The sequence below is a fragment of the Miniopterus natalensis genome, chromosome 15, assembly GCF_054644295.1.
Source record: "Miniopterus natalensis isolate mMinNat1 chromosome 15, mMinNat1.hap1, whole genome shotgun sequence".
In the NCBI taxonomy this organism is placed as follows: domain Eukaryota; kingdom Metazoa; phylum Chordata; class Mammalia; order Chiroptera; family Miniopteridae; genus Miniopterus; species Miniopterus natalensis.
Genome location: NC_142095.1, coordinates 4,025,501 through 4,053,350, shown reverse-complemented (window position 1 = coordinate 4,053,350; position 27,850 = coordinate 4,025,501). Strand labels below are relative to the sequence as shown.

The 27,850-nt window shown below is 57.6% G+C and overlaps 2 protein-coding genes across 3 annotated transcripts in view; both read right to left on the bottom strand.

Annotated features, from left to right (window-relative positions):
- COL7A1 (collagen type VII alpha 1 chain) overlaps positions 1 to 10,746 on the bottom strand; it is a 30,016-nt gene extending 19,270 nt beyond the window's left edge. The window contains exons 1-36 of the mRNA XM_087824773.1: positions 10,662 to 10,746; positions 10,037 to 10,217; positions 9,254 to 9,413; positions 9,074 to 9,167; positions 8,823 to 8,984; positions 8,472 to 8,635; positions 8,265 to 8,394; positions 8,054 to 8,170; positions 7,809 to 7,955; positions 7,607 to 7,723; positions 7,384 to 7,533; positions 7,174 to 7,302; positions 6,300 to 6,443; positions 6,087 to 6,212; positions 5,844 to 5,987; positions 5,368 to 5,487; positions 5,070 to 5,213; positions 4,603 to 4,728; positions 4,359 to 4,505; positions 4,042 to 4,164; positions 3,522 to 3,668; positions 3,150 to 3,284; positions 2,920 to 3,066; positions 2,702 to 2,838; positions 2,309 to 2,435; positions 2,077 to 2,223; positions 1,818 to 1,990; positions 1,678 to 1,719; positions 1,568 to 1,594; positions 1,427 to 1,471; positions 1,285 to 1,347; positions 770 to 841; positions 641 to 676; positions 453 to 488; positions 210 to 281; positions 25 to 102 (exon numbers count right to left, since the gene is read on the bottom strand). Of these exons, the coding sequence (XP_087680899.1) occupies positions 25 to 102; positions 210 to 281; positions 453 to 488; positions 641 to 676; positions 770 to 841; positions 1,285 to 1,347; positions 1,427 to 1,471; positions 1,568 to 1,594; positions 1,678 to 1,719; positions 1,818 to 1,990; positions 2,077 to 2,223; positions 2,309 to 2,435; positions 2,702 to 2,838; positions 2,920 to 3,066; positions 3,150 to 3,284; positions 3,522 to 3,668; positions 4,042 to 4,164; positions 4,359 to 4,505; positions 4,603 to 4,728; positions 5,070 to 5,213; positions 5,368 to 5,487; positions 5,844 to 5,987; positions 6,087 to 6,212; positions 6,300 to 6,443; positions 7,174 to 7,302; positions 7,384 to 7,533; positions 7,607 to 7,723; positions 7,809 to 7,955; positions 8,054 to 8,170; positions 8,265 to 8,394; positions 8,472 to 8,635; positions 8,823 to 8,984; positions 9,074 to 9,167; positions 9,254 to 9,413; positions 10,037 to 10,217; positions 10,662 to 10,746 (4,194 nt within the window). The remainder of the gene's footprint in view (positions 1 to 24; positions 103 to 209; positions 282 to 452; positions 489 to 640; positions 677 to 769; positions 842 to 1,284; positions 1,348 to 1,426; positions 1,472 to 1,567; positions 1,595 to 1,677; positions 1,720 to 1,817; positions 1,991 to 2,076; positions 2,224 to 2,308; positions 2,436 to 2,701; positions 2,839 to 2,919; positions 3,067 to 3,149; positions 3,285 to 3,521; positions 3,669 to 4,041; positions 4,165 to 4,358; positions 4,506 to 4,602; positions 4,729 to 5,069; positions 5,214 to 5,367; positions 5,488 to 5,843; positions 5,988 to 6,086; positions 6,213 to 6,299; positions 6,444 to 7,173; positions 7,303 to 7,383; positions 7,534 to 7,606; positions 7,724 to 7,808; positions 7,956 to 8,053; positions 8,171 to 8,264; positions 8,395 to 8,471; positions 8,636 to 8,822; positions 8,985 to 9,073; positions 9,168 to 9,253; positions 9,414 to 10,036; positions 10,218 to 10,661) is intronic.
- Positions 10,747 to 14,635: 3,889 nt separating this feature from the next.
- On the bottom strand, positions 14,636 to 23,412 carry UQCRC1 (ubiquinol-cytochrome c reductase core protein 1). Of its 2 annotated transcripts, none has more exons than XM_087824771.1 (13): positions 23,323 to 23,412; positions 22,930 to 23,073; positions 21,328 to 21,414; positions 19,585 to 19,714; positions 19,176 to 19,374; positions 18,547 to 18,626; positions 16,931 to 17,046; positions 16,555 to 16,698; positions 16,266 to 16,426; positions 16,075 to 16,160; positions 15,660 to 15,748; positions 15,249 to 15,324; positions 14,636 to 14,830 (listed from the first exon to the last, which is right to left on the bottom strand). In XM_087824771.1, exons 1-13 carry the CDS (start codon positions 23,389 to 23,391, stop codon positions 14,766 to 14,768), a joined length of 1,446 nt encoding a protein of 481 aa, XP_087680897.1. In that variant the 5' UTR covers positions 23,392 to 23,412; the 3' UTR covers positions 14,636 to 14,765. The 2 variants fall into 2 exon arrangements, with proteins under 2 accessions (XP_087680897.1, XP_087680898.1); XM_087824772.1 differs by having other exon boundaries at positions 22,930 to 23,070.
- Between the last annotated feature and the right edge of the window lie 4,438 nt (positions 23,413 to 27,850).

Here is a 27,850-nt window from a genome sequence, read left to right as displayed (position 1 = left end):
ACCATATGGGGGTCATGCTGTCACCTTCACAGCTGTTCCAGGAAGTCCTAGGGGACCACGGGGTCCTGGGTCCCCCATTGGGCCAGGAGATCCAGGAGGGCCCTGATGGAGGAGACAAAGTATAAAGAACAACCCCCTGGACCTACCCTTGCCCTGTCTCCTGCGGTTCCCACCGCACATCACCTGCCCCCACATACCCTAGAACTTACCGGAGGTCCAGGGTCTCCTTTCATCCCAGGAAGGCCTGGGCCGTCCCCGTCAGTGACACGTCCAGGCTCTCCCTGCAGGGACAGAGCAGCGGGCAGGATTCTGAGTATGGGAGCCTTGAGGTGGGAGAAGCCCTAGAGGTGCCCCAGCTATTCCTATGAGGCCTGAAGCCCTGTGGTGTCTGACCTGGGGCAACCCTGCTCCTCCCGGGACCTCCTGGCTCCCTCCCTTCCCTTTTCACCTACCGGCTCCCCCTTTGGGCCTCGAGGTCCTCGCTCTCCCTGAGGACAAAACAGAGCAAAGGGTGCTGCCTGATCTCAGGTGAGTTTCAGGGTGACCCCCAGGGCCAAGACCATCCCCCCCCCAGGTCCCCACTCTGCAGAAAAAACTCTGGGAAGATGCTAGGAGAGCAGAGAAGGGACAGCAAACTTACCGGTTCTCCACGAGGGCCGGCCCCCCCTGGGGAGCCCTGTAAATGAAGGCCAGAGTCAGGACAGTCAGACCACCCCTCCCACTCAAGCAGTGTCCCACCATGTGACCTACAAGGGCAAGGCTCACTCACCTTTGGGCCAGGCGTTCCAGGAGCCCCAGGAAGGCCAGGGCTGCCTGGTTCCCCATCTGCTCCAGGGAAGCCCTAAGGAAGGAAAGAGGTCAGGGCTAGAAGGGACCCCCCCTCAGTGCCCCTGGCTTGCTGAGGAGCCCAGGCTGTTCTTCACCCGGACTCCTCACCCTCCAGGCCCCCGAGTGTTGCTGGGGTGGAGCAGTGGAGCAGAGAAGCAGCCCCTCCGAGCTGGATGGAGCCTGACCCCAGGCACAGGGCAGTGAGGATCTTTCTGCCCCTGGGGCTTAGAACTTCCACCAGGCTCACCAGGGGATGTCAAAACTCCACCAGCCTCTCTACTTCAGACTCCTCCCCCAAATCTCTTTATAACTTTATAAAAGTGGGCTTTATAATATTCAGTTAGGTTTCTAGGGACACACTGTGGTTCTAACTCTGCTCTTTCCTTCTCTCTTCTAAAAACCCTCAGGAAATGTCGAGGAGAGTCTTACGGGAACCTCAGTGGTCTCCACACTCACCCTGTCACCCTTTGCAATGGAACTCCCGGGGGGCCCCTGGGGGCCAGGAACCCCGATCCTGCCCTGAGAGGAGAGAGCAGGTAAGCAGGTGAGCAGGCTGCATGCAGTCAGGGCACTGGGGACAGGTAAGGGAGGCACTCACCGGGAGGCCGGGGGGGCCGGGAGGCCCGTCTCGTCCTTTTAGGCCCTAGAAGAGGTGGTCAGTGAAACCTGTGCTGCTCCTGCCCCGCCCCCCGCCCCACTGACCCCCAACCATTCGCTACCTCCCACCAGGGCCACTCACCATCTCTCCGGGTTCCCCCTTCTGGCCCTGGGGAAAGACATGTTGGACAAGGGTCAGAGTGGCTAACAACAGGTGGGCCCTCAGCCACCCTCTCGACCCTGGACACTTACCTTTGGACAATGAACCGAGCAAGGCTGTGGCTGTGGCTGTGGCTATGGACACAGAGTCTCCTTAAGGCCAGGCAGTTCTACCAAGAGCCCCCAGACCCCCTCTTCTCCATGACTTAGTCCCCCAGAGGCCCCTTCCAAACCTGTGTGGCCGAAGCTGCCTGGCATAGGGCTGTGGCCAGGCTGCTGACTGCCCGGTCCAGGCTTGGACCGTCATCTACAGCGAAGAAGGTCTGGACAGGGTCCACGCCTGGCACCAAACGGCGCAGCTGTTCTGGGTCAGCTCCCGCCAGGCCCAAAATCATCACTGTGAGCCCTAAGGAGGGGTTCAGGAGCCGGCATGACAATCCTGCTGGGGCTAGCCCTATGCCAGGCCCCATTCCCAGCAGCCCTGCACCTCACCAGCAGCCTGGGCCTCGCGGATAGGGTTGAAGATGTCACCTCTCAAGGGCTCATCCACTAGCAGAACCATCACCCCTGGCACTTGCTCACGGCGTCCAGGAGCATCTGGTCCCAACAGGTATCTGTGGGCTGTGACTACGGCTGTGCCTGGGAGAAAGGACATGTCAGAACCCAGGGTCACTGAGCTCCCAATGGGGAAGCCCCAAGAACCCATGTCCACTGCAGTCCTTACCCAGGTTGTTCCCACTTGGGTCCACATAGGGGATGCTGCGGATCTTCTGCAGGATGATGCCAGGGTCATGGGAGCTGTTCAACGGGAACAGTGGGGAGGGCCGGTGACTGTAGGACAGGAGGCCAACCTGGGGTGGGGGGACACAGAGCCTGGAGAGGATGGCAAAGCAGGGATGGGGGACGCAGAGCCTGAGGGGCAGACTGAACCTGCACTATTAGGAGTCAGCAGTGATGGTAGGAGAGGAAACCAAGCAGCAGGTGAGGAGCTCTGGACCCTGGGAAGGGCTGGGAGGAACCCTGGACGTATGGTAGGTGGGGAAATGGTAGCTGGTGTGGAGCACAGGGTGGGGGACAGCCAGGACCCATAGGGGTCTGGCTGCCTCTGGAGCCAAACCTGGACCGCCTGTGGCCCAAGAGGCCCAAGTGCAGACACCAGACGTCCCAGGGCTCTCTTCACAGCCTCTGAACGATGCTCATTGTCCCGAGTGGTGTGCAGCAGGAACACCACATCCAGCAGGCCACGGGGACACACTGTAGGAAGGGAGCCAAGTTACTAAAGAGGTTGGCACATCTAGCTACCCCCTTAGGCCCCTCCCACTGTGCCCACCATACCTGGGCTCTGTGTGATGGAGGCTTTAGGACCCTGTACACCCTCCCGGACAGGTGTCAGGGAGAAGATGTAGGAGATGCCAGGCTCTAACCCTGTCACTTGCTGGGAGCTCGAGATCCCAGGAAGTGTCTGTGAGGCCCCAAGTGTCTCTGTAGAGGACAGCACTCAGTTCAACAGGAGGCCCTCCATGGAGCCCACTGCAAGACCACCCCAGCCCTGGCTGCCCCTTCACCTTGGCCAGGGCCTTCAAGTGGCCTCCAGGATAGGATGTAGCTGGATGCTCCAGGCACTGGGTTCCAGGCCAGAGTCACTGAGTCAACTGAAGTTTCTACCACACGCAGTTTAGTGCTTGGGACACGAGGTGACTCTAAAGGAAGAATCAAGGACCAGGGATCAGAATCTGTATCCTGAGGTTGCAGAGGGGAGAGATCTAAGGAGATCCTGGGGCAGGTTCATTTTAGTGAAGAAAGTGTCATGGGAAGTCATGCTGGGGTCACCCCAGTGTCAGAAGTGGTGGGAGGACTACAGGAAAAGTCACTCAAGGTCATGGGGTACAGAAAATCAGGATGGATCATCAGTGGGGGGAAGAGCATACTGGGCTCACCAGTGTATGCAGTCACTTCCGTGGGGGGCCCTTCTCCAGAAGGCCACAAGACACTCAGCCACACGCGGTATGGGGTCGCTGGCTCCAGCCCGTCCAGTTCATAGCTGCTGAGCTCATGCCCCAGGACCCGAGATTGTTCCTGGCCACCTGGGGCGTCCATGAGGGTGGGGGCAGGAAGCACGTGGGAGGATGTCACAGCCCAGTATTAATGGACCTGCCCACCTCACTGACCCTCAGCTACCTTACTGACAATGACCTCGCCAGTCTCATTGACTGACCCTGGTGACCAGGTCCACCTTCCTGATTGATCTTCCCCATTCTCGCTGGCCCTGCCCATTCTACAGACTCTATTGACCTCATTGATCTCACCCACCTGGTTGATCCCCGATGGTCACGGATGCCACAGACCCCCATTGACAGACCCTGCCCACGATCACGGACCTTGCCCATTTCGCCAAATCTGCCTGCCCACAGCCCCACCCCCGGTGGCCCCTAACTCCCTACCGGGGGCACTTCTCACCCTCGGGTCGCCAACGCAGACGGAAGCCATGTGCTCCGGGCACGGGCTGCCAGCGCAGGCTCAGCGAGTGCTCCCCTCTCTGCACGACGCGCAGGGTCTCCAGGGCTGGTGGAACCTCGGGCGCTGGAGAGAAAGCGCGGGAACCAGGGAGGTTCTGCCCCACGGGTCCCTGAGCCAGTCCCAAACCAACCACCCCCTCTGCCCATCCCAGGCTTCATCCCGCCCCCACAGGCTCACTGCCAATTTCTGGTCCCTATTACCATCCCGACCGTCCAGGCCACCCATCCAAGGTTCGCCCCAACCCAAGTTTGGCCTACGCGTTGTGACGACGATGGAGACAGGTGCGCCCTCACGGTCCCCGACCAGTGCAGTGACTCGCACAGAGTAGCTGACACCGCCTTCGAGGCCCCGTATTTCTGCTGAGTCCGTGTTTCCCGGGAGTATCTGCTGTCTCGTGGGGCCACCTGTCCAGGCGAGCACAGGCAACCGTCAGGGGTGGAGGTGGCTAACCAGAGGGGGCAATCGCAGCCAGAGGACAAGGGCAGGGTCAGGGAACCATACCTTCACTCCGGCCCCAGGTCAGTCTGTAGGCTGTGGCTCCAGGGACCCCCACCCAGGTGATCCTCAGGACATCACTGGAAGCATTGAGGATCTGCAGTTTTGACACACTACCCACGGGCTCAGGGTCTGGGGGCAAAGGAAGTAGAAGGGGTCTGAGACCACTGAAAGGCTGGCAGAAAACAAGGTGGCAGTGCAGGGTGGCCAATGCAGAGAGGTCCGAAGGTCAGTGAGGTTAGTGCGGACAGGTCAGTATAAATAACCCGTGAGAGGGAGGAGGTCAGTGCCTAGGGGTGGACAGTGTGGAGCAGCCAGGAGGTCACTGTGGGTGGGCATCTGTGTGGGGCAGGTGAATGTGGGGAGAGAAGTCACTGAGCAGTGGTGGAGTGGACAGGGGGAGCAGCCAGGAATACGCAGCAGGGTGGGGAAGCCAGTGAGATGTGATTGGCAGCTGGCCAGGGTCCACTCACCGGTTTTCACAACCACAGAAGTGGGAGTCCCATCTACACCAGCCACATGGGCCCATATGCGCACTGTGTACTCAGTATCTGGCTCCAGCCCATCCAGTTCAGCCACCGTGGCTTCCCCAGAAACCAGCTGGGATTTCTCTGGGCCTGGGAGTGAGGATGGAGGCAGCTCCAGGGCTAGCCAGGCTCTGGCCCCCATGCCTTTCCTGGATCCCCCAAAAACCCAGCCTCTATTCCACCCAGACCTGCCCCTCACAACCCTCCAGAACCTCTGGCTCCCTCCAAAACCCCTGATCCCCACCGAGGCCTGAGTGCCAGGAGACCCTGTATCCAGTGGCACCAGGAACCCTGTTCCAGGCAATGGTGACCGAAGAGCTGCTGACTTGAGTCACATGGATTTTCTTCACTGCGCCCAGTGGGTCTGAGGGGAGAGGCAATGGGGAGTCTGTTGGGGGAGGTATCGGGAGCTATCTCTTAGGGGAAGGCTACTGAAGCCTGATAGAAGGCCAGTGTCAGGGAAGGTGAGCGAATGGATCAGATGAGGGGTGAAGTGGGGCTTCTCACAGAGGGGACAGTGGGAATCTGACGTGGCAGGTGACGGAATCTGGGAGACAAGAGGGTCTGGAAGAGAAGGTAACAGGGCTGGGGATTAGGAGGAGGGGAGGGAGAATGAAGGGAAGCAGAGGCTCCGAGGGCGGAGGCAGTGGGAATCGGAAGGGGGAGACCGGAGAAACGAGGAGAAGCAAAGGTCTGAGAAGGGAGGCCTGGGGGTCTGACCAGTTCGAGCGACGATGACCGCAGGGGGGCCCTCCTCTCTCCCTCGCAGTGCGGACACAGCCACCTGGTAGGAGGTCCCAGGCTGCAACCCTGTGATATCTGTGACAGTAGATTCTGCGGACAATGTCTGGCTGGACTCCGGACCTAGGGTCAGAGAGACGTGTTGGCAGGGATCCTGCCTGCCCCCGTCTCCCACACCCTGATCGTCCCCCTCAGCAACCCTCCCACACACCCTACACTGACCACTGTCGATCCTCCAGCTAATCCGATATCCACTGGCTCCAGGAACAGGTCCCCAGGCCACTCTCACTCTAGTTAAATCTGACGCCAAGACCCGCAGCGCTGGGATGGCAAGTGCGGTTCCTGGCTCTGGGGGTTAAAAACAGAGGTCAGGGGTCAAGACTAGGGCCCAGTGAGTCAGGCAGCTGGCCCCCACAACCCTCCTGCAGTGCTCACCCCGGCGGACAGTGAGGATGCTGGCACTGCCCTCTCGGGTGCCCACTCGAGCAGACACCCGCACGGTGTAGGTCAGCCCTGCCCGGACGTCATCCAAGTCAAAGGCTGTCTGACTCCCAGGAAGCACCAGGGTCCGCTCAACCCCTAAAGGAGGGGGCAGGGGAAGCAGACAGGAGTCTGTGAGGCACAGGGGTGTGGGATGACGGTGGCCAGCGGTGGACGGAGATACCGTGAGGGATGGGCAATGAGATGGAGAGGGTGAGAGATAAGAGCATGTGAAACAAGGAGCCACTGATGGACAGTGACATGGGATAACAAGGGCAGTGACGAATGGGGATTTAGGACGACAGGGGCCAGCGGACAGGGACATGGGATGTGAGATGATAGAAGTCAGTGAAGTGAGCTGAATGGTCATCGATAGTGATGACAGTGATGTGAGCTGAGTGGTCATCAATAGTGATGACGGTGATGTGAGCTGAGTGGCCATCAATAGTGATGACAGGGATGTGAGCTGAGTGGCCATCAATAGTGACGTGGGATGATAGGGTCAGCACTGGAAGGGGTATGGGATGAGGGGTCAGCGTGGATAGTGGTCACAGCTAGAGTAATAGAAGGGCAGGGATCGAGCTCGCAGTCGTGGCGAAGGGTGAAGGCCACAGACAGGGATGTGGGGCAGGAAGTGGAGACAGATCTGGGTGGAAGAGCAGAGAGAGCCCCTGGACTCTGCCATCTTTGGAGGTGGATGGCAAGGAGACAGGGGGAGGCTGTGGAGACCCAGGAGTGGGAGATGGGGGGAGGGTGCAATCAGATCCAGAGGGCTAGAACTTTGGTATGTGTGTGTCGGGGGTGGGGGCGCTGGCTCTGTCCACCTCACCCTGGGTGCCGCGTACAGTGATGCGATACTCAGTGGCACCGGGAACGGGGCTCCAGGACACTCGCACCCGCTGCCCGGGCAGCTCGGTCGCCTGCAGGTCTGTCACCGGGCCCACAGGCTGCTCTGGCCCTGTTGGAGAGCACAGCATGAGAGGCAGCCTGGAGCCCCTGTACCTTTCCCTCTCACCTGGCTGGGCCCACTGAGCCTCACCAGTGGGGACCACAGTTGCAGGTGTGGCCACCTCTCGGCCCTCCAGCAGAGTGTAGAGTGTGAAGCGATACTCAGTGCCTGGCTGCAACCCATCCAACTGATAGCGGGTCACATCAGGGGGCAGCACCACCCTCTGTGGCACCTCGAAGCCTGCAAGGTGACAGGGTCAGGCCGGCTGAAGCCAAGCCCCACCCCTGCCTGCCCACCCTTCCCCGGCACTGACCACTCTCGCGCCGCCACTCCAGTCGGTAGCCACGGGCCTCGGGCACCACATTCCAGGAAAGGAGAATGGATGTGGGGCCCAGGATGGCAGGGCGCAGAGTCTGCTCAACAGAAGTGCCTGCCCAGGGTACATGGGATGTCAGCGGCCTCCCTGCACTGTCTGCCTGCCCACCCAGCCTGAAGAAAGCACCCAGCCGTCTCACCAGTGCGAGCAGTCAGGGCGGTGGCAGACCCCACGTTACGGCCAAGCAGGGCACTCACGGTCACCTCGTAGTCTGTGCCCGGCTCCAGGTCACGAAGCAACACTGACCCCTGTCCAGGGCCCAGGTCCTTCTGTTGCACGGCCCCACCTGTACGGGGCACACAGAGGGGTCAGCGGGTCTTGCAGACTCAGGACCCTACAATCCTGTGTAAGGTGCAGAGGCTTCAACCCACACCTCTCACTCACCACTGAGGACCCGCCATGTCACGCGGTAGCCAGTGGCACCTGGCACACTCCGCCAGGCCACCAGGAGGCTGTGGGCTGTGGTGTTCTGGATGGTCAGCTCCGGCCCCTCCAGGGCAGCTGGGGGAAGGTCCCACCAGGGGTTAGCGGGGTTAGAAGTGGGGAGGGTTACTGGGGTGGGTGGGTGGGGTCAGAGGTTAGCAGAACTGCTCACTGGTCCGAGCTGTCCCGCTCACAGCCTCCCCGATGCTGTTGGCGTAGAGGGCAACCACAGTGACTTGGTACTCGGTCAGTGGCTGGAGACCCTGCAGCCGCATGCTGGTCTCACCAGCTGGGACGCTCACCTGCCCAGGGTCAGAGGTCACTTCATTTTGCCCAGCCAAGTCCCCAGCCCTCCACCCGCCACTGTTGACATCTTTACCTCCCGCCGCTCACTCGGCAGTGGCTGTCCCAGCCCTGTCAGGGGAGTGTACTGGACCTTATAGCCTGTCACAGGGCCACTGGCCGCTGTCCACTGCACTCTCAAGGACTGGCTGCCTGGCTCAGACAGCACCAGGTCTCGTGGACCAGAGGTCGAGACATCGGCTGGGGAAGGAGGCATCAGGCAGCAGGATCAGGGGTCAGGACTTGTGGGGCGTTGGGGTCAAGGGTCAGGAGCACGGGGAGAGGGGTAGGGTCACCACCTCCAGGGAAGGATCAGAGGACAGCACCCCAGTGCTGGGGGTGGGGTTGGAGGCTCAGGCCAGGGCACACGAGGTGGGCAGAGACTCACGGGGCAGGGTCACAGGCACACCACCGGCGGTCGTGCACACTCTCCGGGAAACGAGGGGCAGCAGCGTCCTCAAGATGCTGAAGTCATTCACGAAGAAGAAGAAGTCGCTGGTCGGCTGTGAGGCAACTCGCTTCAGCTCCTCGGGGTCAGCATTCTTGATCCCTGAGGTGAGTCCAGTCAGGGCTCAGCTGCCCACACGCCCTCTGGCCGGTCCCTGCCCTCGCAACCCACCACCCCAGCTGGATGCTCACCCACAGCAAACAGCTTGACCCCCTGCCCCTTCAGCCTCTGGGCAGCCGCGTCCACCAGGTCCTGGGACTTCCCGTCCGTTATGAGGATGCAGACCTGCGCAGGTGAAGGGGTCAAGTCAGGGCTGCCTCAGACACTCAGGCTGGGGCCACCCTGGGAGGCACGGTAGGGAGAGAGATCACCTTGGGGACGCCAGGTCGGGCCAGCTGGGGCAGGAAGACATGGTCTGCCACATGGAGAATTGCAGCCCCTGTGCGTGTGTTGCCCCCCTTGTAGCTGAGCTCACGGATGGCACGGATCACGTCACCCCCGGAGCCAAGTGCATCCAGGCCAAACTCTGTCCTGTGGGGATTGGGGGGGGTGGGGGGGATGGCAGCAGGCTAGGGGCCAGGTCTTTTTCTGGCCCTGCTCTCTAGGAGACCTCTGGTGAGAAGGTTGTATCAGGTTCCCTTGAGAGTCCTCTTGGTCCTGTGATTCCTGCCCCCCACCTCTGAAGCCCCCAAGTTAACAAACTCTTCAGGTGCCCCGGTGTCCTGCCTGTGGCTGGCCCAGGGCAGGCCTGCAGCCCTCCGCGCTCCCAGCCTCAGGGCGCAGGATGTCTGGTTAATTAAGTAATTACAGGAGGAAGGGCCCAGTTGTAGGGAGGTGGATGGTGGCCAGATAGGCAGGCCCTCTCGTGACTGGAGCGGCTGAAGGCACGAGGGGGCTAGAACATGGGGAGTTCAGCAGGCATGGGGCATCTGGAGCCCCTGGGCCCCTCCTGGGCTCTCCATACACAGACCCTGGCTTTGGCAGGGCACCAATCTGGAGGTGTCTCGGGTGCCAGGGCTCTACCTGGGAGATCCCTGCTCTCTCCAGAGGAGGTCCTGGCCGCGGGGCTCTGGATTCTGCCAAGTCTGGCCGAGGGGCCTGGGGGACCTTCACTCCTGGTGGGCCCTGCGCCCCGCTCCCGGGCCGCCACTCACCGTGGGTCGTCGCTGTACTGCACGGCGGCGAAGCGCACGCCCTGCGCGCCCGCTGCTCCCGAGAAGGGCAGCACCAGGCCCTCGAGGAAGCCCCGCACTTCGCGGAAGTTGCTGCGGCCTATGGACGAGGAGCCGTCGAGCAGGAAGACGATGTCCGCGGCGTACAGGCGCGTGCAGGTCACTGCGGCGGAGCGGAGCCATCAGGCGGGTCCGCGGCCCCCGCCCCGCCCGCCCGCCCGCAGCCCCGAGCTCCGTGCGCTCAGGTCCCGGGCCCGCGGGGAGCCGCAGCGGCCCCGGGCCACCCCCGGGGGGGACGGGTGGGAGGGAGAGTCGCCCGCGTGGGGGTGGGGTGGGACTGAGGTTGGCCTCCGCAGGTCAGCGCGGAGGGACCCAGGGCAGGCGCCGGCGCGCATCTGGGGAGGCAGAGTTTGGGTCTGGAAAGGCGCGTGTGCGGCTTGGGAGGCGCGGCGCGGGCGCGGGTGCTGGAGGGCTTGGGGAGTCCAGAGGGACGGGAGGCTGCGCGGGGTCGGGGGGTCGGGGGGCGCGGGGGCGGCCCGGGATGAAGGCAGATGCGACCCCGGTGACGGCGCAGCGCCCCAGCCGCGTCGCTCCGCGTCGTCCCCACCTCTCTCCCGGGGCTGGGCCCGCACGCGGGGGGCCCCCGCCAGGATCCCGGCGCAGAGCGCGGCCACCAGGAGTCGCAGCCTCATCCTGGGCGGGGGACGGTCAGCCAGGACTCCCGCCTCCGTGCCTCGGCCCGCGCCGTGGGGTTCCGAGCCCGGCGCCCGGCCCCCAGCCCGGCCTCGCCTGCCGGTCGTGTCCCCGGCTTCCGCCGCCGGCCGCCGCGTCCCGCAGCCACGGCCGAGAAAAGTCCCTAATCCCGGGGGGCGGAGCGGCAGGCGGGGACCCAGGGGCCCGCCTCCACCCACCGTCCCAGAGGTCGCCGCCCCCACCACCCCTCCCCTGGACAGATGATCTGACTCCCCTTAAGAGTAAAGCCCCCCACCTCCTATGGCTTCTAGGAATCCCCCAGAAGGTTCTCTAGGGACAGATGCTGAGGGGTCCCCCTCCAACCCCATCTGGGGCCAGAGGTCTTGGCTGCTTTAGATCAAACAGAGTGACTGGTAAAGCGACTGCTGGAGGCTAGAATTCCCATAAGTTCCTGGGGACTGAAGAGGCAGCAGGTGGTGTGGGGGGGAGGCCGCAGCTGGAAATGACTCAGCCCCGCACCCTGTGGGGTGCCTAGACAAACCCTGGGGCCAGGAGTCCCGCCGGCCACTCGGGTGATTCAGCCATCCCTCTGTGCCTCGGGCCTGTCTCCTGTGCCGCACCCAGAGCCCCTTGACAAGCAGAGCAGCCCCCAGCAAATAAGGGCTCGGAGCCCAACCCAGGGAAAGCAAAGCACCACTGGGCTGCACCCAAGTAATGCCTTAGCCCCCTTTGGAGGGGGAAGCCAGGAGAGAATCTGTGTCATGCTTATGCATACGTGTCCATCCCAGTGCCCTGCATCCCCCACTATGTCCTTAACCAGTCCCAGACAGCTGCCCTCCAGCTGTGCCTGCGGGGAGGTGCAGAGGTTGGGACCACCCACCCACAGTGACAGCTCATTTTTCAGGAATTCCTCCCCTCTTGCCTATGCCCCCGTCTGTCCTGTCTCAGGCCAGATCCCCCTACCTACACCTCCTCATTCTGGCCTGACATAGTCCCCTCCAATCTACTCACCTTGAAGAGCCATTTCCTCCCATCATCCCACCAGGCCCAGAGGTCACCCTGGGCTTCTCTCCTCCCTCTCTTCACGGTCCACCTATAGCTTCCACCTTCATAACTACCCTTGCCCTCCCCACTCTGCTCCCCTTAACTAGCCTGACTTCTCACTTGTCTCCCTCAACTGGCTTCTGTGACTGTGGACATGCCCCCCCAACACCCCTCCACAGGTCAGGGCCACTATCCTGAGGAGGAGGTGACTCTTTGTATGTGCATTATCTGTTCATTAGAGGGGGGGACACCAAGGCAGAGAGATGCTCCCAAGAATGAAGGCCCACTGTTTTATTTTTTGTCAGTCCTGGATAATTCTGGGAGGCCCAGAAAGTACATCTACAGTCTCCACTGCCACCAAGCCCCTTCCAACGTGCCTGGCCCCATAGCCTCCCCTGGGGATCCACAGGCTGAAGAGAGAAGTGGGGACAGCACTTCTGTTAAACTCCTCCAGGGTCTGAGGCTTCGGGGGTAGCCAGAGCTGGGGGCAATGAAGTCCATCCATGCTGCCTGTTGTCCTATTATCCAGAAGGCAGAGGCTACCTTTTATCACTGACTCCTCCCCCTAATTATCCTGCCATGCAGTGCTGTGCCCATAGGGCCCAGAACCTTTTTCCAAGGTCGAGGTCTCAGCCAGATGCCAGGACCCTCCACCCCTTGAAGCTGTCCTACAGGTGAGAACCAGACATGTTCTTCCTACAGAAGCAGCTCCTGCTCTAAGACCTCCCCTTTTCTTGCCCAGCAAGGGTGGATGAGAGCAGGACAGAACTGGCACATACAGTATGGACACAAGTGTAGGTCGGACTTCAGGGGAGACTTGAGGCCCAGCTGAGAGGGTGTTCAGGCAAACCTCATCAGAACCATGAGGGGCCCCCAAAAGAAAGGCAGGCTGCCTGCAGTGAGGGGGGTCACTGAAAGGGTGCTGGGAGAGGCTGTTGGGGAGGTGGAAGCAAGGCTGGGGTTAAGTATGTGTCTGGAACTGGGAGCCTCAAGGGCAGGAGTGTGGTCCTCGAAGGCCCCTGGCTCCTCCCTCCCAGCAGGCACTCAGCCCAGGACACAGCCCCAGAGGCCAGTGCTCTCCATCAGGGCAGTGAGGTCCCAGAGCTCTGTCTTCCCTCCCACACTGCCCTGGACATTTCCTCCTCTGGCTTCAGTCACCACCTCTGCCAGATGGCACCAGATCTGCTTCCAACTGGGGCCTCTTTTCAGGATTCTAGCCCCACACATAACCACTGTCCTGGACACTCCAAATTTCTCCCAGAACCATGGCCAAAAGCTGGGCAGGTTATCCTCTAACCTACGCCACCCTGGGTCCCCCAACCCTGCTGGGGATGCTGTCCTGCTTGCGTCCCCCACAGTCCACAGTCTACTCCAGCTCTTCCTCCAGCCATGACCTCTTGCTCTGCCACAGTGCAGCTCACCAGGATGCCACAGAAATGCAGCCTGAGTTCCCATGCTGAATCTCAGGCTGACCGTCACCATTCTTCCTGATAACTTCAAATGTACCTCCCCACACGCCTCCAAAGTAGAAATCAAATTCCCTGACTTGGTGTGAAGACCCAGGAGCTCGAGCTCTCATGTGTCCAGCACACCTGCAGCCTTTGAAAGTCTGGCCTGCACTTAGAAATCAAGTTCCATCCCTCAGGGGTTTTAAGTTAGGGCAACAGACTTAGTACTTGCTGTCCCCCCAGCATGATGTGCTTGCTGCGTGTATAACCACCCAGGGGTAAGCCGGTCAGGTGCCTGCACGGTTCACAGCTTCTCTCCAGTGGTGATGAAAGTTGAAGGATCTGAGTCCCCCAGCCCTGAGTTCTAGAAGTGTTTGACAGTAATTTCCTAATTGACAACTTGTGGCAACGAACAGCAGGGAAAAGCATTGGGGCAGGACAGGAGTGATTCAAGGGTTGTTGTGGCTACTGTGAGGCTGGGATGCTGGGGCTTCTTAACATCCCTCTTCTCAACCCTTAACCCAGGACCCTGCTCACAATTTCCAACAATACCTTCCTCATAGGACAATCTGACCCCTCACTTCCACTTCCCCCCGGCTCCCAGGAAACCTGACTGCAGAAGGGATAGGGGTGCAGGAAGAGGACCCGATCGCCTGCACTAGGGCCCAGAGGTGTCAAGGGGACTAAACAGCTGAGAGCTTCACCAGGTCCTGGCTGCCTCAGGGAGACGGGGAGGGGATCCTTGGGCCAGCAGCTCAGGACTTGCCTGGGACAGACCTAGTTGAGGGAGGGGGTTCAGGTCCCACTGAGCTCAGGGCTATTCTTGGAGCCTGAGTCAGCGGCAAGCAAACCTAGGCGAAGGATTTTTTGCCCTGCCTGTCCAGGCAGCAGTTAGAAACCAAATGGGAACACAATGCCCCAGGCTAACCTCCTCCCAGAATCCAGAGTAAACATATAAAGGTGGCTTCCTCAGGGAGTCCTTGGCCCCTCTTGATCCATCTGGGGGACCAGGCACCAGAGGGTGACTGCAGAGGACCCACAGCAAGGGGCTTCCCACCTGAAACTCCTGAGTCCCCAGGGGGTGGGGGCTCTTGGGCACAAAGGCTGGGTGTGCAGTTCCCATGAACTCCCCCGCCTTACTCTTGGGACTGACTGGCCAGGAGCACCCCCCACGTGGCTAAGTGGGAACATCTGGCCTCATCTCCCTGCAGGAATCAAAGGCTTCCGGCCTCCCTCCTGCAGGCTCCGAACTTGCCCCTGGCTGAGGACACATCAGCCTGTGGGAAGGCAGAAGGTTCCAGGGGACACTGAACATGTGTGAGTGTGCGTGTGTAGTCCCTACACCCCGATCCACTGCCCAGTGGACTCCACGCCAAAGCCAGACAGGACAGCGCAGTTCCCAACACAGGACTTTATTAGTGGTACTCTGTAGCGCCAGCACAGGTCTGAAGAGCTGAGATGGCATGTTTGTGGTGGGGGGGACCATGAACCCTGGTCCCGCCCTCTTGCCTACACATGCTTCCTGCCTAGAAGCGCAGCCAGAACATGCCGCTACGGATCCGGTTGTAGTCGGGGAGCTGCTCAATGGGGCCTGTAAGGGATAGGGTGGGGCGTCAGGGTGGGGTATCTGGCTGGTACAGGGACACCTGGCCCTTTGCCGCACCCATTCAGAGCTGCCCAGAGCAGCACAAGACAGGCTTTGAGTGGAAAGAGGGAAAAGAACATTCCTCCAGGGGTGCTGAGCCTGTCCCTTCATGCTCTGGCCCTCCGGAGCCCCACCCCACACACGGAGGTGTCCGTTACCTGGTGGGTGTCGGGTACTGATGGAGGCACCTTGGCAGGGAGTCAGGGAGCTGCTGGGACAGGTTTCTGAGCAAGAACTCCCTGGCAGCCAGACTATGGGCAGAGCCTCTCAGGGGCCTCAACTGGCTGCTCCCAGTGTAGGCTGGGGGTGGGGGAGGCCAAAAGAATGGCCCAAAGACAAAGAGCAGGCCTTCCAGGTCACTTACCTATTCCAGCCACTGCTGGACACTGGTCATAGAAGTACTTGGAGCAGACTTCACGCACTACATGGGAATCCACCTCCTGCAGGGTGAAGAAGCCGGCACACTGACTGACAGGCATCTGGGGACCACCTCAGCCAGTCAGGATTACCCACCTCTCCAGCCAAGGAAGAGCTTCCACATGGACCACAGGGCTGCCCCCCAGCCCAAAAGGGAACAGGCAGCAGGGCTCATCCAGCCCCACAGCCAACATCTCTGCCTGCCCTCCCCTCCCCTCCCCTCCCCTCCCCTCCCAACATGCCAGCCCTGCGGTGACGCTGCCTGGGACACCAGGGGGCCTGCACTGTCAGGCCTCAGCTGCCTGGCCCCTAAAAGTCAGCCAGGTCAAACTGCAGAACCCAACCCAGGGCCTGTTACCGCAATCCGGCTTTCCCACTCGGCCAGGGGGATGCGGCGGCCATAGGTCAGGAGACTACGTCCAATGTCCTCACACACAGGAGTGGTGCCTGCAAGGGCAGGGAGGGAAGGCTTTCAGGTCCACCCAGTCCATTCTGGGCCATGGGGCACACACCCAAACTCCAGCTGACACCTAAACCTTGGTCTGACCCCAGATCACAACCCTCACTTCTACAACCACCTGTCACTGTAGTAACAGGCTGTTGCCTAGGCCCATCCACCCATCTCTGAAGCTCCAAGCCCCTGTGGCTGGGATAGTGGGGTACGATGTAACCTTCAAGGTTTCCCTTCCAATCTTGGTTAGGAATAGTGGCCACACTGGGGCTGTCACTGCCAGGATGCCCTCCACCCCTGCCCAAAAGGCTGAGGGACTCACCATCTAGATGAGACACGAGGGCATTTCGGAGGAGGTTTTTGCCCCGGCGCACGTCACTCTCCGTGGCACTGGTGCACAGGCGCATCCTAAGGCAGGGGAGAGATTCACTGTGAGACGGTGCTGCCTCTTAGCCTCCCACTCTCCTGTTCAAAGGCCCCCATCCCACCCAGCACTACCTGGCTGGCACTCACCACTGGCCTTGTAGGAAAAATATCATGTCATCGATGCTCATGCGGTCGCAGACAAAGTGTGCGCCCAGCAAACCCGTCTCTGCATAGCAGATGTTGAAGCTCTGGAAACTGTGGCATAGCTTGTTGGCTACGGCAACTGAAGCCAGTGGGCTGGATAGATTCTATTGGGAGCAAAGGTGGTCAGCACCCACCCTTTGGATGGGGACCGACACCCTGCACCCAACAGTACAAGTGCGCACAGAACCCTCTTCTCAGCAGGCAAGGTCCCTTGCCCAACCCTGGGACTCACCATGCCACCGCCATAAGTGCAGTCATAGTGGCCGATCATGGCACTCGCCACTTGGAGGGCCACGTTGTCTGGGTTGGCCCAGCCAGGCCCCTCTACTGCAATGGCCACATGGGCCAAAGGCAGGGCATCATCTCGGTGGCTTATCTGAAACAGTACAAGGCAACACTGAGAGGCAGCCAGGCTACCCAGGTGACCAGAAAAGGTGCCAGGTGTGGTGAAGTGTTTGTGTGTGAACACATGTGCATTTGAGGCAGCAGCCACAGGACCCCTGCCCATCTGCCAAGGCATCTCTGGAGTTGAGAAGATAACCATGTACACGAGGGTCCTCCCAGAGGCCCCGGCTGAGAGCATCACTCCTGTGCCCTAGGCAGCCTACCTGGCTGCCAGTGAAGCGGCACGGAGCGAGAGTGGGCACAGCGTCCTCTGTGTACGTCCCAGAGATGCTGCTGAAGTGCTTCTGCGCGAGGTCAACCAGCTGTCGGTGCTCCACCCCTGCCGAGACAGACAGTGGTGTGACAGGCCAGCCAGGTTACGAGGCACAGGGCAGGGGGAATGCACAAGACAAAAGACCCATCTTGTCTTGGTGGGAGACAGTGAAACGTGACAAGGACAGGGTGAGGGCAGAAGGCCCTCCGTGAACAGGCTCTGCCTCAGGGCAGGGCAGGCACCTCGGGATCAAATAGCACTGGTCACAGCCAAAGGCAGGGAGCAGCATGCTGTCCTGAAAACGGTTCCTATGTGGTGCATTCTCCCCTGCACCAAGGACAAAACTGGGGCTCCCTGGGCACAAGGCCGCCTGCCCTGCCTTGCCCCTCTAGCCCTTCTCCTCAAGCAGATCCTCGCTGCTGCCCATGAGGGGTGCAAGTGAGAAAGCACAGAGGCATTACTGCAGGGCTGTGACCAGCTCTGTGTTCCCCTGAGGGCTGGGAACACTTACCAGTAACATTGCAAACCCATGTCCTCAGGACCCTGCTGGGCCTTACCTCCTCGCCTCAGTAAGAGACCTCTGCTGCCCTAACACCTTGACTGCTGGGCGCTGGGCAGTCAGCAGCCTTCCCTAGATTACAGCTTCCAGGTGCCTCTGCCTTTTATTCTTTCCTTCCCTGAGCTCAGATTCAACAAAGTCTGATATGCTAGTAGCTCCAACTACTCTTGGTTCCCAGGTCCACTGACCCCAAAGCCACCAATCATGCTCTTCCTATCAGTCTCTTCATTTACCCAGTTGCCAAGACCATAAGCTGGGGAAGCATCCTGCTCCTGCTCCCACTCCCTCCCCCCAAGTCCAGGCCTCCATCCAGTTTCCATTCACACAACCATCTTGAGTCCATCTACTTCTTGCCCTTACTCCTGCCAACTCCTAGCAGGTACCTGAAACATCTCCTCCTTGATCTGCTGGCCTCTGTCTTGGCCCCCATGTAGCTGTAGGACAAGTCTTAAAACACGCATGACACTGACCTTCCCTCTGCACCAGTGCTCTGCTCCCACCCAACTCCCACCATTCTTTAGGCCTCTGTTCAAATGACACATGCTTCAAAAGCAGCCCCCTAACCTCCAACTTGGAGTCCCCATTAAACCCAATCACTCTGTGCCTTCCTTTCAAGGTTCTTCCCAGTCTGTCACCAGATACACATCCTCACATCCTAAGTCTGGTGTGCCCACTGGCAAGGCCGTGAAGAACAAGCCTGAAGGCTTGCATCTCCCACCAGCCTTCAGACTGGGTCTCCTAAGACCAGGTGGGGCTGAGAAAGGCCAGAGGCCTATGCTAAAGAGAGGAGCTGCATCCTGTGTGGCCAGTCCCAGTGGTGGCAGCAGGGTAAAATTCTACTCCACCCCAGGGACATGGGACAGAGGCCACTCCCCTCAAGGACAGGGTGGGAACAGGGTCCCCAGGAGTGAAAGATCTATAGTCAGAACCAGGAGACCTGTGCCCTGATAACTGAGGCCAGGCCTGCCCACCCATTGCCACAAGGTGTCAACGAGCCCATCACTCACCTCCAGCAGCAGCTAGCACCATGCGAGGGGCCTTGTAATGCTGGCTGAGGTACTCAGTCAGATCTGCACGAGATAGCTTCCTGCAAGACACAGCCAGTGGATCAAACCTCCCTCAAACCAGGGTGACAGAAAAGGAGAGACATGGCCTCTCTAGAGAACAAGCCTCAGCACGCTGCGCGATCTCCTCCCCATCTCTGTCGCCCACCCCTCCAGTGCCCAGAGGGCAGCTCTTGCCTGGCCCCAACTCACATCTGACCTCAGGACAGGCTCATGGGCCTCTGTGAGGAGGGTGTGAGCTGACACCGTGGGCTCTCGCAGGGCAGCATCAGAGCTCATCCCACCAGACGACAAGAAGCCACACAGATGGGATACCAAACCCTCCCTCCCTCAAGTTGGCAGGACAGGCGTGGAAATATCCTGAAATAAAGCCCCGGATTCAAACAAAGACCACACAGGAACTATAAAAGATTCACAGGGACCACATTACAACACAGAAAACACTACCAGTTGTGTGAATTAAGAAAATAAATAGCACAGGCAGGCAGCCAACTAAAATCAAACTCGTGTGGACGTGGCCTAGCCAGGCCAGAATGAGGTACCAAATTCCACCAGACCCAGCCAACTCTCACCTGACATTCTCGCTGGGTCCCTCCACAGACTGAGCTAGAGGTGTGCCCTGGAAAGCAGTGGCGTGCAGGTAATCAAAGACCACATCCCGTAGAGACGCGTCATTCTCTTGCAGCTCCCGCAGGATCACGTCCCGCTCCTTCTCAATCTGTGAGTCTTCCAGGCTGCAATTCTGCACAATGTCCGCCAGGAGCTCCACAGCTGGATGCAAGGATAGGTTTGGGTACCAGGTGAGCCACTGGAGAGCAGTAACAGCACAAAACCCCCAGGCCTGGCACCCTTGGTTGCCCAGCTGCAAGGCCATGCTCTAAGGGTAACTTCACTCTTCGGCCAGGCAAGGGGCTTGTGGGTACCAGTCCTTTGCACCCCTGGAGTGCTAGCTCCATCCCTGCCATCCCCCCAAGGTGTTACCTTTTGGCAGGTCCTTGGACAAAGCCTTGATGTAGTAAGCTGTGTGCTCCCGGGTGCTGTAGGCATTAAGATGGGCCCCCATGCTCTCCACCTCCTTCTCTAAGGCACTGCCAGGCCGGTTCTTTGTTCCCTGGAACCAGACATCAACAGCACCAATCAGGAACCACTTGAGAGCCCAGGACCCCCATCCTCACAGGCTAAAGTCTCAACAGAACCAGTGGTCTTCAGCGAAGAGTATGGGGATGCAGGGCCCAGAATCTGCGCTAAGCACTAAGCAGGCTCTGAGGTGACTGAGGCCACAGCATCACGGGGCTACAGAAGGCAGGCAGCCAGGGGCCAGGAAAGAAGAGCATGGCCAAGGCACGTGTTACCTGAAATCCAGAGCTCTCCTAACAGTCTGACCTTACCAACACTACCCCTCCTCCTGAGAGTCATGCTCAGGTAAGCTCACACCTGTAGTCAGGTAATGCTAACACTACCTACTCTCCCCCCACACCATTCATATGACTGTGTGCAGTGGCTAAAGCGCAGTGGCCTCTGTCGTGCGTGTGTACGATCTATGCGGCCCTGGCCTGGTAGCTCAGTTGGTTAGAGCTTTGTCTGATACACCAAGGTTGCAGGTTCGATCCCCGGTCAGGGCACATACAGGAATCAACCAATGGTTTTGGCCTAGTGGCTTAGCTGGTTGGAGTGTCCTCCAGTACACCAAAAGGTTGTGGGTTCAAAGCCCGGTCAGGGCACACATGGGAGGCAACTGATTGTCATTTGTCTCTCACATGCATGTTTCTCTCTCTCTGAAGTCAATAAAAACATGTCCTCAGGTAAAGATTAAAAAACAAATGAATCAAGCCCAGCCAGTGTGGCTCAGCGGTTGAGCATCAACCCTTGAACCAGAACTGGGTTGGATTCTCGGTCAGGGTACATGCCTGGGTTGCAGGCTCGATCCCCAGTAAGAGGCATGCAGGAGGCAGCCGATCAATGATTCTCTCTCATCACTGATGTTTCTATCTCTCTCTCCCTCTTCCTTCCTCTCTGAAATCAGTAATAATAATAAAAACATATTTTTTTAAAAAATTAACCAATGAATGCCTAAAAAAGGAGAATGACAAATCGATCTATCTCTCTCAAATCAAGAAAAAAAAAATTTTTTTTAAAAAGAAAAAAGATCTACACACACATCCGTGATGCTGTAGCTGGCTAGGCTGCCCATTCCTGCTACTCACCCCTGCCTGTCCCATATCTCCTTCTTCATATTTGCGTTCATTTGAAAAACTTAAGTCTCTACTCTGTGCCAGCATGGGCTGGCTGAGGAGCTACAGTGGTGACTGTCCCCTCCCTCAAGAAAGCTCAGCAGTCACTTCTATGAACAAGAGATGCCCAGGGAGTCCATCAGAGCAGAGCACTGCATGTTCCATAATTCCACTTCAGTATATGCACACAACACAAGCCTGGCTTCTCTGTTGAAGAGGGGGGCTTCTGGGGCTCCCTAGGGTTCTCTGACTCTGGGGGCCTTTTGCAGGGGTTCACCATAGGCACTCACTCTGGAGAGGCTAAGCCTATGTAGCTCTTTCCAGAAAGGCCAGCCAGAGATTGCCCCCCAGCTGAAGCCCCTAATTGAAGAGGCTGACTTTTCTGACCTGCACCCTCAGGAGGGACAACATGAATCCCTAAGCCCCAGGGAGAGGCAGGAGCCCAGGGGAGAGGCAGGAGCCCAGGGGAGAGGCAGGAATTTAGGAGCCTCACCTTGAACGCCAGATGCTCCACGAAGTAGCCTGCCCCATTGTTCTTCTCGTTCTCGTACCGGCTGCCAACGTCAATCCACACCCCAACCTGGACAAGAACAAACCAACCACTCCAGCCCCCACTTACACCCCACCCTGGGTGACTAGCAAAAGCCCAGGACCCCTACCCACACAGGCTAAAGGTGAGGCTCACAGTCCCAGGGTGGGGAACAGCTGTCTCCAAGCAGGACCACTGTGCCTGGAGGTGCAGAGAGCACCAAGAGCTGAACCACCAGTCGCTCTGCATCATTCTCCTTCCTAGGGTACTTCCTGACTAGTTATCAAGGAATCCCACAGAAGTTTCTAACTGGGTATGTTCACCTGGTGTCTTCGCTACATGAAATTCTTAAATTCAGTCTTGATTTTCAGTTGTTTCTTCTAGGCAAGCAACACATCATTTGCAAACAACTTATTTTGTCCTTTCTAAAAATTATACTCTGCCTTGTTCTGGTGATTCTACCCTTCCACCACTAAGGAGAGAGAGGCCACTGGTTTAGACACTGAACGTTCTATATTAAAGAAAGAGTTTTCATTCACACTTAAAATTTTTAAATCAGACTTTGAAACCCAATGAGAGAACCTTATAATTTTCTTAGTAGCTTCCTGGTATACAGTGAAACAACACCAGGCATATAGTCACATAGATTTAGTCTTTTAATTTACTGTATGTTCAAAGTTGATTTGAATTTTCACATCTACTTTCCTAAGAGATGTTGATGTACAACCATATACCATAAATTCTTACATGAACATTTCACACTTAACATCTTGGAAAGAAAGATGCATTTTACAATCCCTGGTATCCTTTGATTATAACCCACAGCATCCTTTCTCTGGTGCTCCTCACAATCTAGAGCATCTTCACGTCCATGAAATACAGCATTTACCAAGCTTTCTCATCAGGCTTTGGGTTGGCCTATACAGGCGCCATGTAATAAGGAAGATGCCCCTCACCCTTTGTTATGTTTTGTACCAACATCACACAGGGCATTTGTTCCGGAAAAACTGAGAGACTTTGCCAATAAAAGCTGGAGTTTGGGGTGGGGAGAAAGAGGAAGGATTAGTTCTTGAGAATCTTCTCACCTATTCCTATGTCAGGTCAAGATTTCTATCCTTGAGTCAAATTTGAGGATTTGCATTTTTTTGGGAAATCACCCATTTCACTAGCATCTCCAAATGCATTTCCTCCGCAATGCATTCCTGGTCTAGCTAGGAGATCATGACTTTGGGCTGTGGGGATGTCAGTCACACCTAATGTCTCTGAATCCCATTTTCCTCATTGTAAAATTGAGGCAGAATCGCTTCTCTCCAATGGGCTGCTTAGGGAAAAGCTGGAAAAAGCCTGGCCTCCAGGTTGGCCGGCATAATACGCGAAATGAACGGTGACTAGTGAGGACGCACCCTCCCCAGAAGTCAAGGTGGGGCTGGAGTCGGGACTGGTGCAGGAGGGTCAATCCAGCGGTGACCCAAACCCCAGCGGCCTGGAGCCCAAGGTGACACGCCCCGACCTCGTAAGACTCCCCAGCGACAGGAAGGCGCCCGCTCGCCAGCGGCCCCCACTCACCGTGCAGGTGGGCTGGGAGGACTGCTCCGAGGCCACCCGCAGCCCGTTGTCCAGCTGGCTAACCTGCGTCTCTGGCAAGCTCTGGAGGGCCTGGGCGAAGGTGGCGGTGCCCCGCAAGGCAGGCGACTTCAGCAGGGCCGGCTGCTGTAACCGGGCGACAGGGACTGAGGACTGCTCTGGGGTATCGCTCCTCAGCTCACAGGCCCGCAGGGGAAGCCCCGGCCCGCCCCCAGGCCGGCCGCGAGACTGCCATCCCCGCCCCGGCCCGTGACCTTCCCACGGCCCTGACCCCGCGACCTCCCCAACCTCGACCCGCCGCCGCTAGCAGCCCGATCCCGGCCCGCGTCCCGAAGCCCCGCGTCCCATAACCCTGCGCTCCCGCGGCCATCTCACCGCGCGGCGGGGGCGCAGCCACACTCGCGCCCCAGCGCCGGCCACCCGGCAAACCGCGGAAGCCGCCATCTTCTAGTCCAGTCGGCCCGGGACCGCGCCACGCATGCGTAGAGCGGACGCGCCGGCGCCCGAGGCGCAGGCGCAGTATCGCAGCCTTGGAGCTCGGCCGCCCCCTGGCGGAAGCCGGAGATATTCACTCGCGGCGGTTCGCCGGCGCCGTCCGCGGGTCCGCAGGCACCTGCCCGCGTCAGTTCGCCCGTCTGTCCGTCCGCGCGGGGCGGCGGCAGTCCAGTCCCTCTCCCCCTTTCACCCGTGGGAGGCAGAGCGCGGGTGTCTCTCACGACCCGCGGGCGCCCCTAACCCACTGCGTGCTCGGAGCGGGCTAAAGCACCAGCGTGGACTCCTGGGACTAAGAGGCAGTTGCTCAAAGTCAAGGTTTGCTTTCTCTTTGAAAGAATGAAGTGAGAATGAAAAATGCGGTTGATGTGGAAGGAAGCTGACCATGTATTGCTAAGAACAAAGGGGCAGTTGAGACGGATTTGTGAAAAGGGGTCCTGGTTCGGAAAGCGGAGCAGCTCGAGCCACCCAAGCAGCGCCCTCTGGCGGCCTCGGGCCCTGACGCGCCCTCGCGGGCAGCAGCATTTGTCTTCTTCTACTTTATTTTTCAATTACAGTTGACATTCAATATTATTTTATATTAGTTTCAGGTGTAACTGGCAGCATTTTTTATTTTTAAATCTTCACCCAAGGATATGTTTTTCATTGATTTTAGAGAGAGGAAGGGAGAGAGGCAGAGAGGGGGAGGGAGGGAGGAAAGGGGAAGGGAAGGGAAGGGAAGGGAAGGGAAGGGAAGGGAAGGGAAGGGAAGGGAAGGGAAGGGAAGGGAAGGGAAGGGAAGGGAAGGGGGAAGGGAAGGGAAGGGTAAAGGGAAGGGAAGGGAAGGGTAAAGGGAAGGGAAGGGAAGGGTAAAGGGAAGGGAAGGGAAGGGTAAAGGGAAGGGAAGGTAAAGGTAAAGGGAAGGGAAGGTAAAGGTAAAGGGAAGGGAAGGTAAAGGTAAAGGGAAGGGAAGGTAAAGGGAAGGGAAGGGAAGGGAAGGGAAGGTAAGGGTAAAGGGAAGGTAAGGGAAGGTAAGGGGAAAGGTAAGGGGAAAGGTAAGGGGAAAGGGAAGGGGAAAGGGAAGGGGAAAGGTAAGGGGAAAGGGAAGGGGAAAGAGAAAGAAAGGGGAAAGGAAAGGGGAAAGGGAAGGAAAGGAGGCATCAATCGGTTGCCTCCCGCATGTGTCCCTGCAGCCTGGGTATGTGCCCTGATGGTGAATCGAACCCGGGACCTTTCGGCCTCCCAGATGATGCTCCAAGTAGCTGAGCCACACTGGCCAGGGCGGCTGGCAGCGTCTTGGAGTCCAGGTTCCTGCCAGCAGTTGGGTGAAGGTGTGGGAGGGGAAGAGCTCTCCTTTCCCTCTGGTGCTTGGGCTGGTGGAATAGTCGAATCCACAGGAGGCAGGTTAACCAGAGAAAACCAAGTCCCACTCCCGCTGCCGAGGAACGCCAGAAACACGGCAGAGTCAGAGACCCCTCGCGCCCAAGAGGTTCAGAGACAGAAAGGGACAATGTTCTGAGCTAATACACCCGAGGCACATCTTGGGGTGGTTCATTTGAACCCCACAAAGGCAATTCTTTTTCTGTGATGCTCCTTGACATTCTTCCAGGCTTTGCTCGCTGCTCAATTCCAAAGCTATTTCCATGTTTAAAACTTGTTGTAGCAGCACTTCACTCTTGATACTAACATCCGTGTGTTTTCTATTGCTGCCACAACAAATTGTCACAGATTTAATGGCTTAGAAGCACACAGATTTTTTTTATCTCACAGTTCAATAGGCCCAAAGTCCAACATGGATCTCACTGGGCTAAAATCAAGGCATCAGCAGGGCTGTCTTCCTCTCTGGAAGCTCTAGAGAAGAGCCTTTGGTCATTCAGGTTGTTGACAGAATTCAGATTCCACTGATTGTAGGACTGAGGTTCCAGTTTTCTTTTTCTTTTTTTAAAAATATATATTTATTGATTTCAGAGAGAGAAAGGGAGAGGGAGAAAGAGAGATAGAAACATCAATGATGATAAGTCATTGATCGGCTGCCTCCTACACCCCCCACTGGGGATCGAGTTGCAACCCAGGCATGTGCCCTGACCTGGAATTGAAGCTCGATCTCCTGGATCATAGGTCAACGCTCAACTGATGAGCCACGCCTGCTGGGCCCACCTGTAAAGTACTTTTTGCCAAATACTGTAACGTACTCTCCGACTCCACTGATATATTGAGGGGCCATTATTCTGCCTGCCAACCCCTCCCTAGGAGATATCAACTCCTGCCCCTCCCCAGGCTGCTCCCTCCTGCTCTCCAGAGCTTATTCTTTCTCCTGAAGTCCTGACCACCTTATAGTTCCTGGAACAGGTCAGGTTCCCTTCCCCCACCAAGCCCTTGTATGTGCTTATCCTTCTGACTAGAACACTCTCCCTTTCCTCTCGTCAGGCCATTCATCCTTCAGGTCCCAGCAATCAGCCCACCCCTGCCCCACCCCCACTGGGCCAGCACACCTCTGCAGAGTAATTGCCTTATTGAGTCTGTTTCACCACCATCACCACCCTCCCCATTTGTGAGTGGGCGAGGGGGGAGCCAATAGTGCTCTGCACATCAGCAGATCCTGGTATCCACAATAGGGCGAGCAAACAGTAGGTGTTCATTAAACCTTGTAGAATATAGAGGTGGGCCTAAGAAAAGGCTGATGAAGCTCAACCTTCAATGCCCTTTACTTACTCCCTGGCCTTGTGAGGAGCCCCCAGTAGTGTGTCCAAGAATTTTTGGAAAACTTACAAAATTAAAATAGTCCAACTGCATCCATTTAGGAACTCTGTCTTTGCCACTCGGACTGCCCTCCATCCCACTTCCCCTTATGTAGGTCACACAGGAGAGGCTGTGATGTTTTTTGGGATTCTGGGAAACACTCTAAGAGGGAGATCAGGATGTTTTGGGGGGAGTCCTTATTTTATTTTTAAATCCTCACCCAAGGATATTTTTTCCATTGCTTTTTCAGAGAGTGGAGGGGGTGGGGGAGAGAAACATCGATGTGAGAGAGACACATTGATTGGTTGCCTCCCACACTCGCCCCTACCGGGCCCAGAGATCGAGCCTGCAACAGAGGTATGTGCCCTTGGCTGGAATTGAACCTGGGACCCTTCAGTCTCCGGGCCAATGCTCTAACCACTGAGCCAAACCAGCTAGGGCAAGGGGGGAACCCTTTAAGTTGGGCATTGAGGGAGGGAGAAAACCAGCTGTGATGAGGCCCTTCGCAGCTGAGGCGGACCCATTGGCTGCTTCCTTCTTAGAGGCTGGCAGCAGCAGGCCTTCCTTGAAGGGGGACATGGGCAGCACATCTACCATAGGACACTTGGTTTGGGTTTAGAGGGACATATTTATGTGGTTTGCTCCACTCCTGTGTATCATTAGCTCATGATTAGCTGTGTATCATTAGTTCCTGTCCTGTAGGAATGGCCTCTAGGGACCTCCTGCTGGTCAGGACAGAAGTGCAAGGTCCTATGGATGTAGAACCTGCCCCCAGTGCCCAGGGCTAGAAAAACTGTGGGCTATGGAGGGAAAACAAGGTTTGAAATGTGTGGAGCCAGAAGCTCCTCTGTGGAAAATTCTTCCAAATCATACAGCATCTATTATGAAAGAAAGTTGCTGCAAGTTTCGCAAATTTGAAAACAACCCAGGCCATTTATGTGACACTGTCAATAACAAGTTAGGAGAGAAATAAGCTTTCTAAGCTATCAATAATTAAAACACAAATCTCAATCAACCATGTTAGAAGGAAGACTGAATTATCTTTCTATTCTCTGTATGGAAAATATTTTCCCCCCAAATCACAAAATCCTTATTCTATGTAGAAGCCACCAGAGGGAGCAGACAGAAAATGTAGGGAAAAAGTATCACAGAAATGTGTCGGGGAGACACTGCAAAATGTTGTTGTGGATTTTGCATTGTAGTATTTGCCAATATTTTAACATTTGTAATTTGTCATGTTTTCCTTTCTCACTATTTTAATTTACTTGTTTCTAGTTTTGAATTCATGTTATATATTTTTTCTAAAACAGAGATCCTAAAAATGCACAAGTTCAGTACCCACTGAACCTGGGTTGCCTAGGGCAGAAGGGAGGGATGAAGGGGGTGAGGGTCCCTTTGGGGAGGTTCAGCCCTTACTCCACTTACAGGGGCCTTGAAGCAAGGACCACACAGGCCCCAGAGCACATGCCGAGACACCAAAGGTGGAGGCAGCCAGGGCTCACTCTCCACCTCCCACCCCCAACTCAGGCCCTGAAGCTCATCCAGGAGCCCTGGCTCGTCACCTCTGGGTGTCCCTCCCTGGACCACCCAAGTCTGACCTCATGATGGTCACATCTCGTACCCCACTGGGGGGCCCCCTGAGGAGCTCCAGAATAGCAGTTGCATTTCTGGGTGAAGTCCTTAGGAAGGAGGA

Bases quoted from the DNA above. Each gene is read 5' to 3' on its own strand.
- UQCRC1 (XM_087824771.1), bottom strand. From the start codon at position 23,391: ATGGCGGCTTCCGCGGTTTGCCGGGTGGCCGGCGCTGGGGCGCGAGTG. The intron at 19,715-21,327 runs GTGAGGCTCCTA...GTCTGGTTCCAG, and splicing joins TGGAGCATCTGGCGTTCAAG to GGAACAAAGAACCGGCCTGG. The intron at 16,699-16,930 runs GTAGGCTGCCTA...GTACTGTTTCAG, and splicing joins GCCGCTTCACTGGCAGCCAG to ATAAGCCACCGAGATGATGC.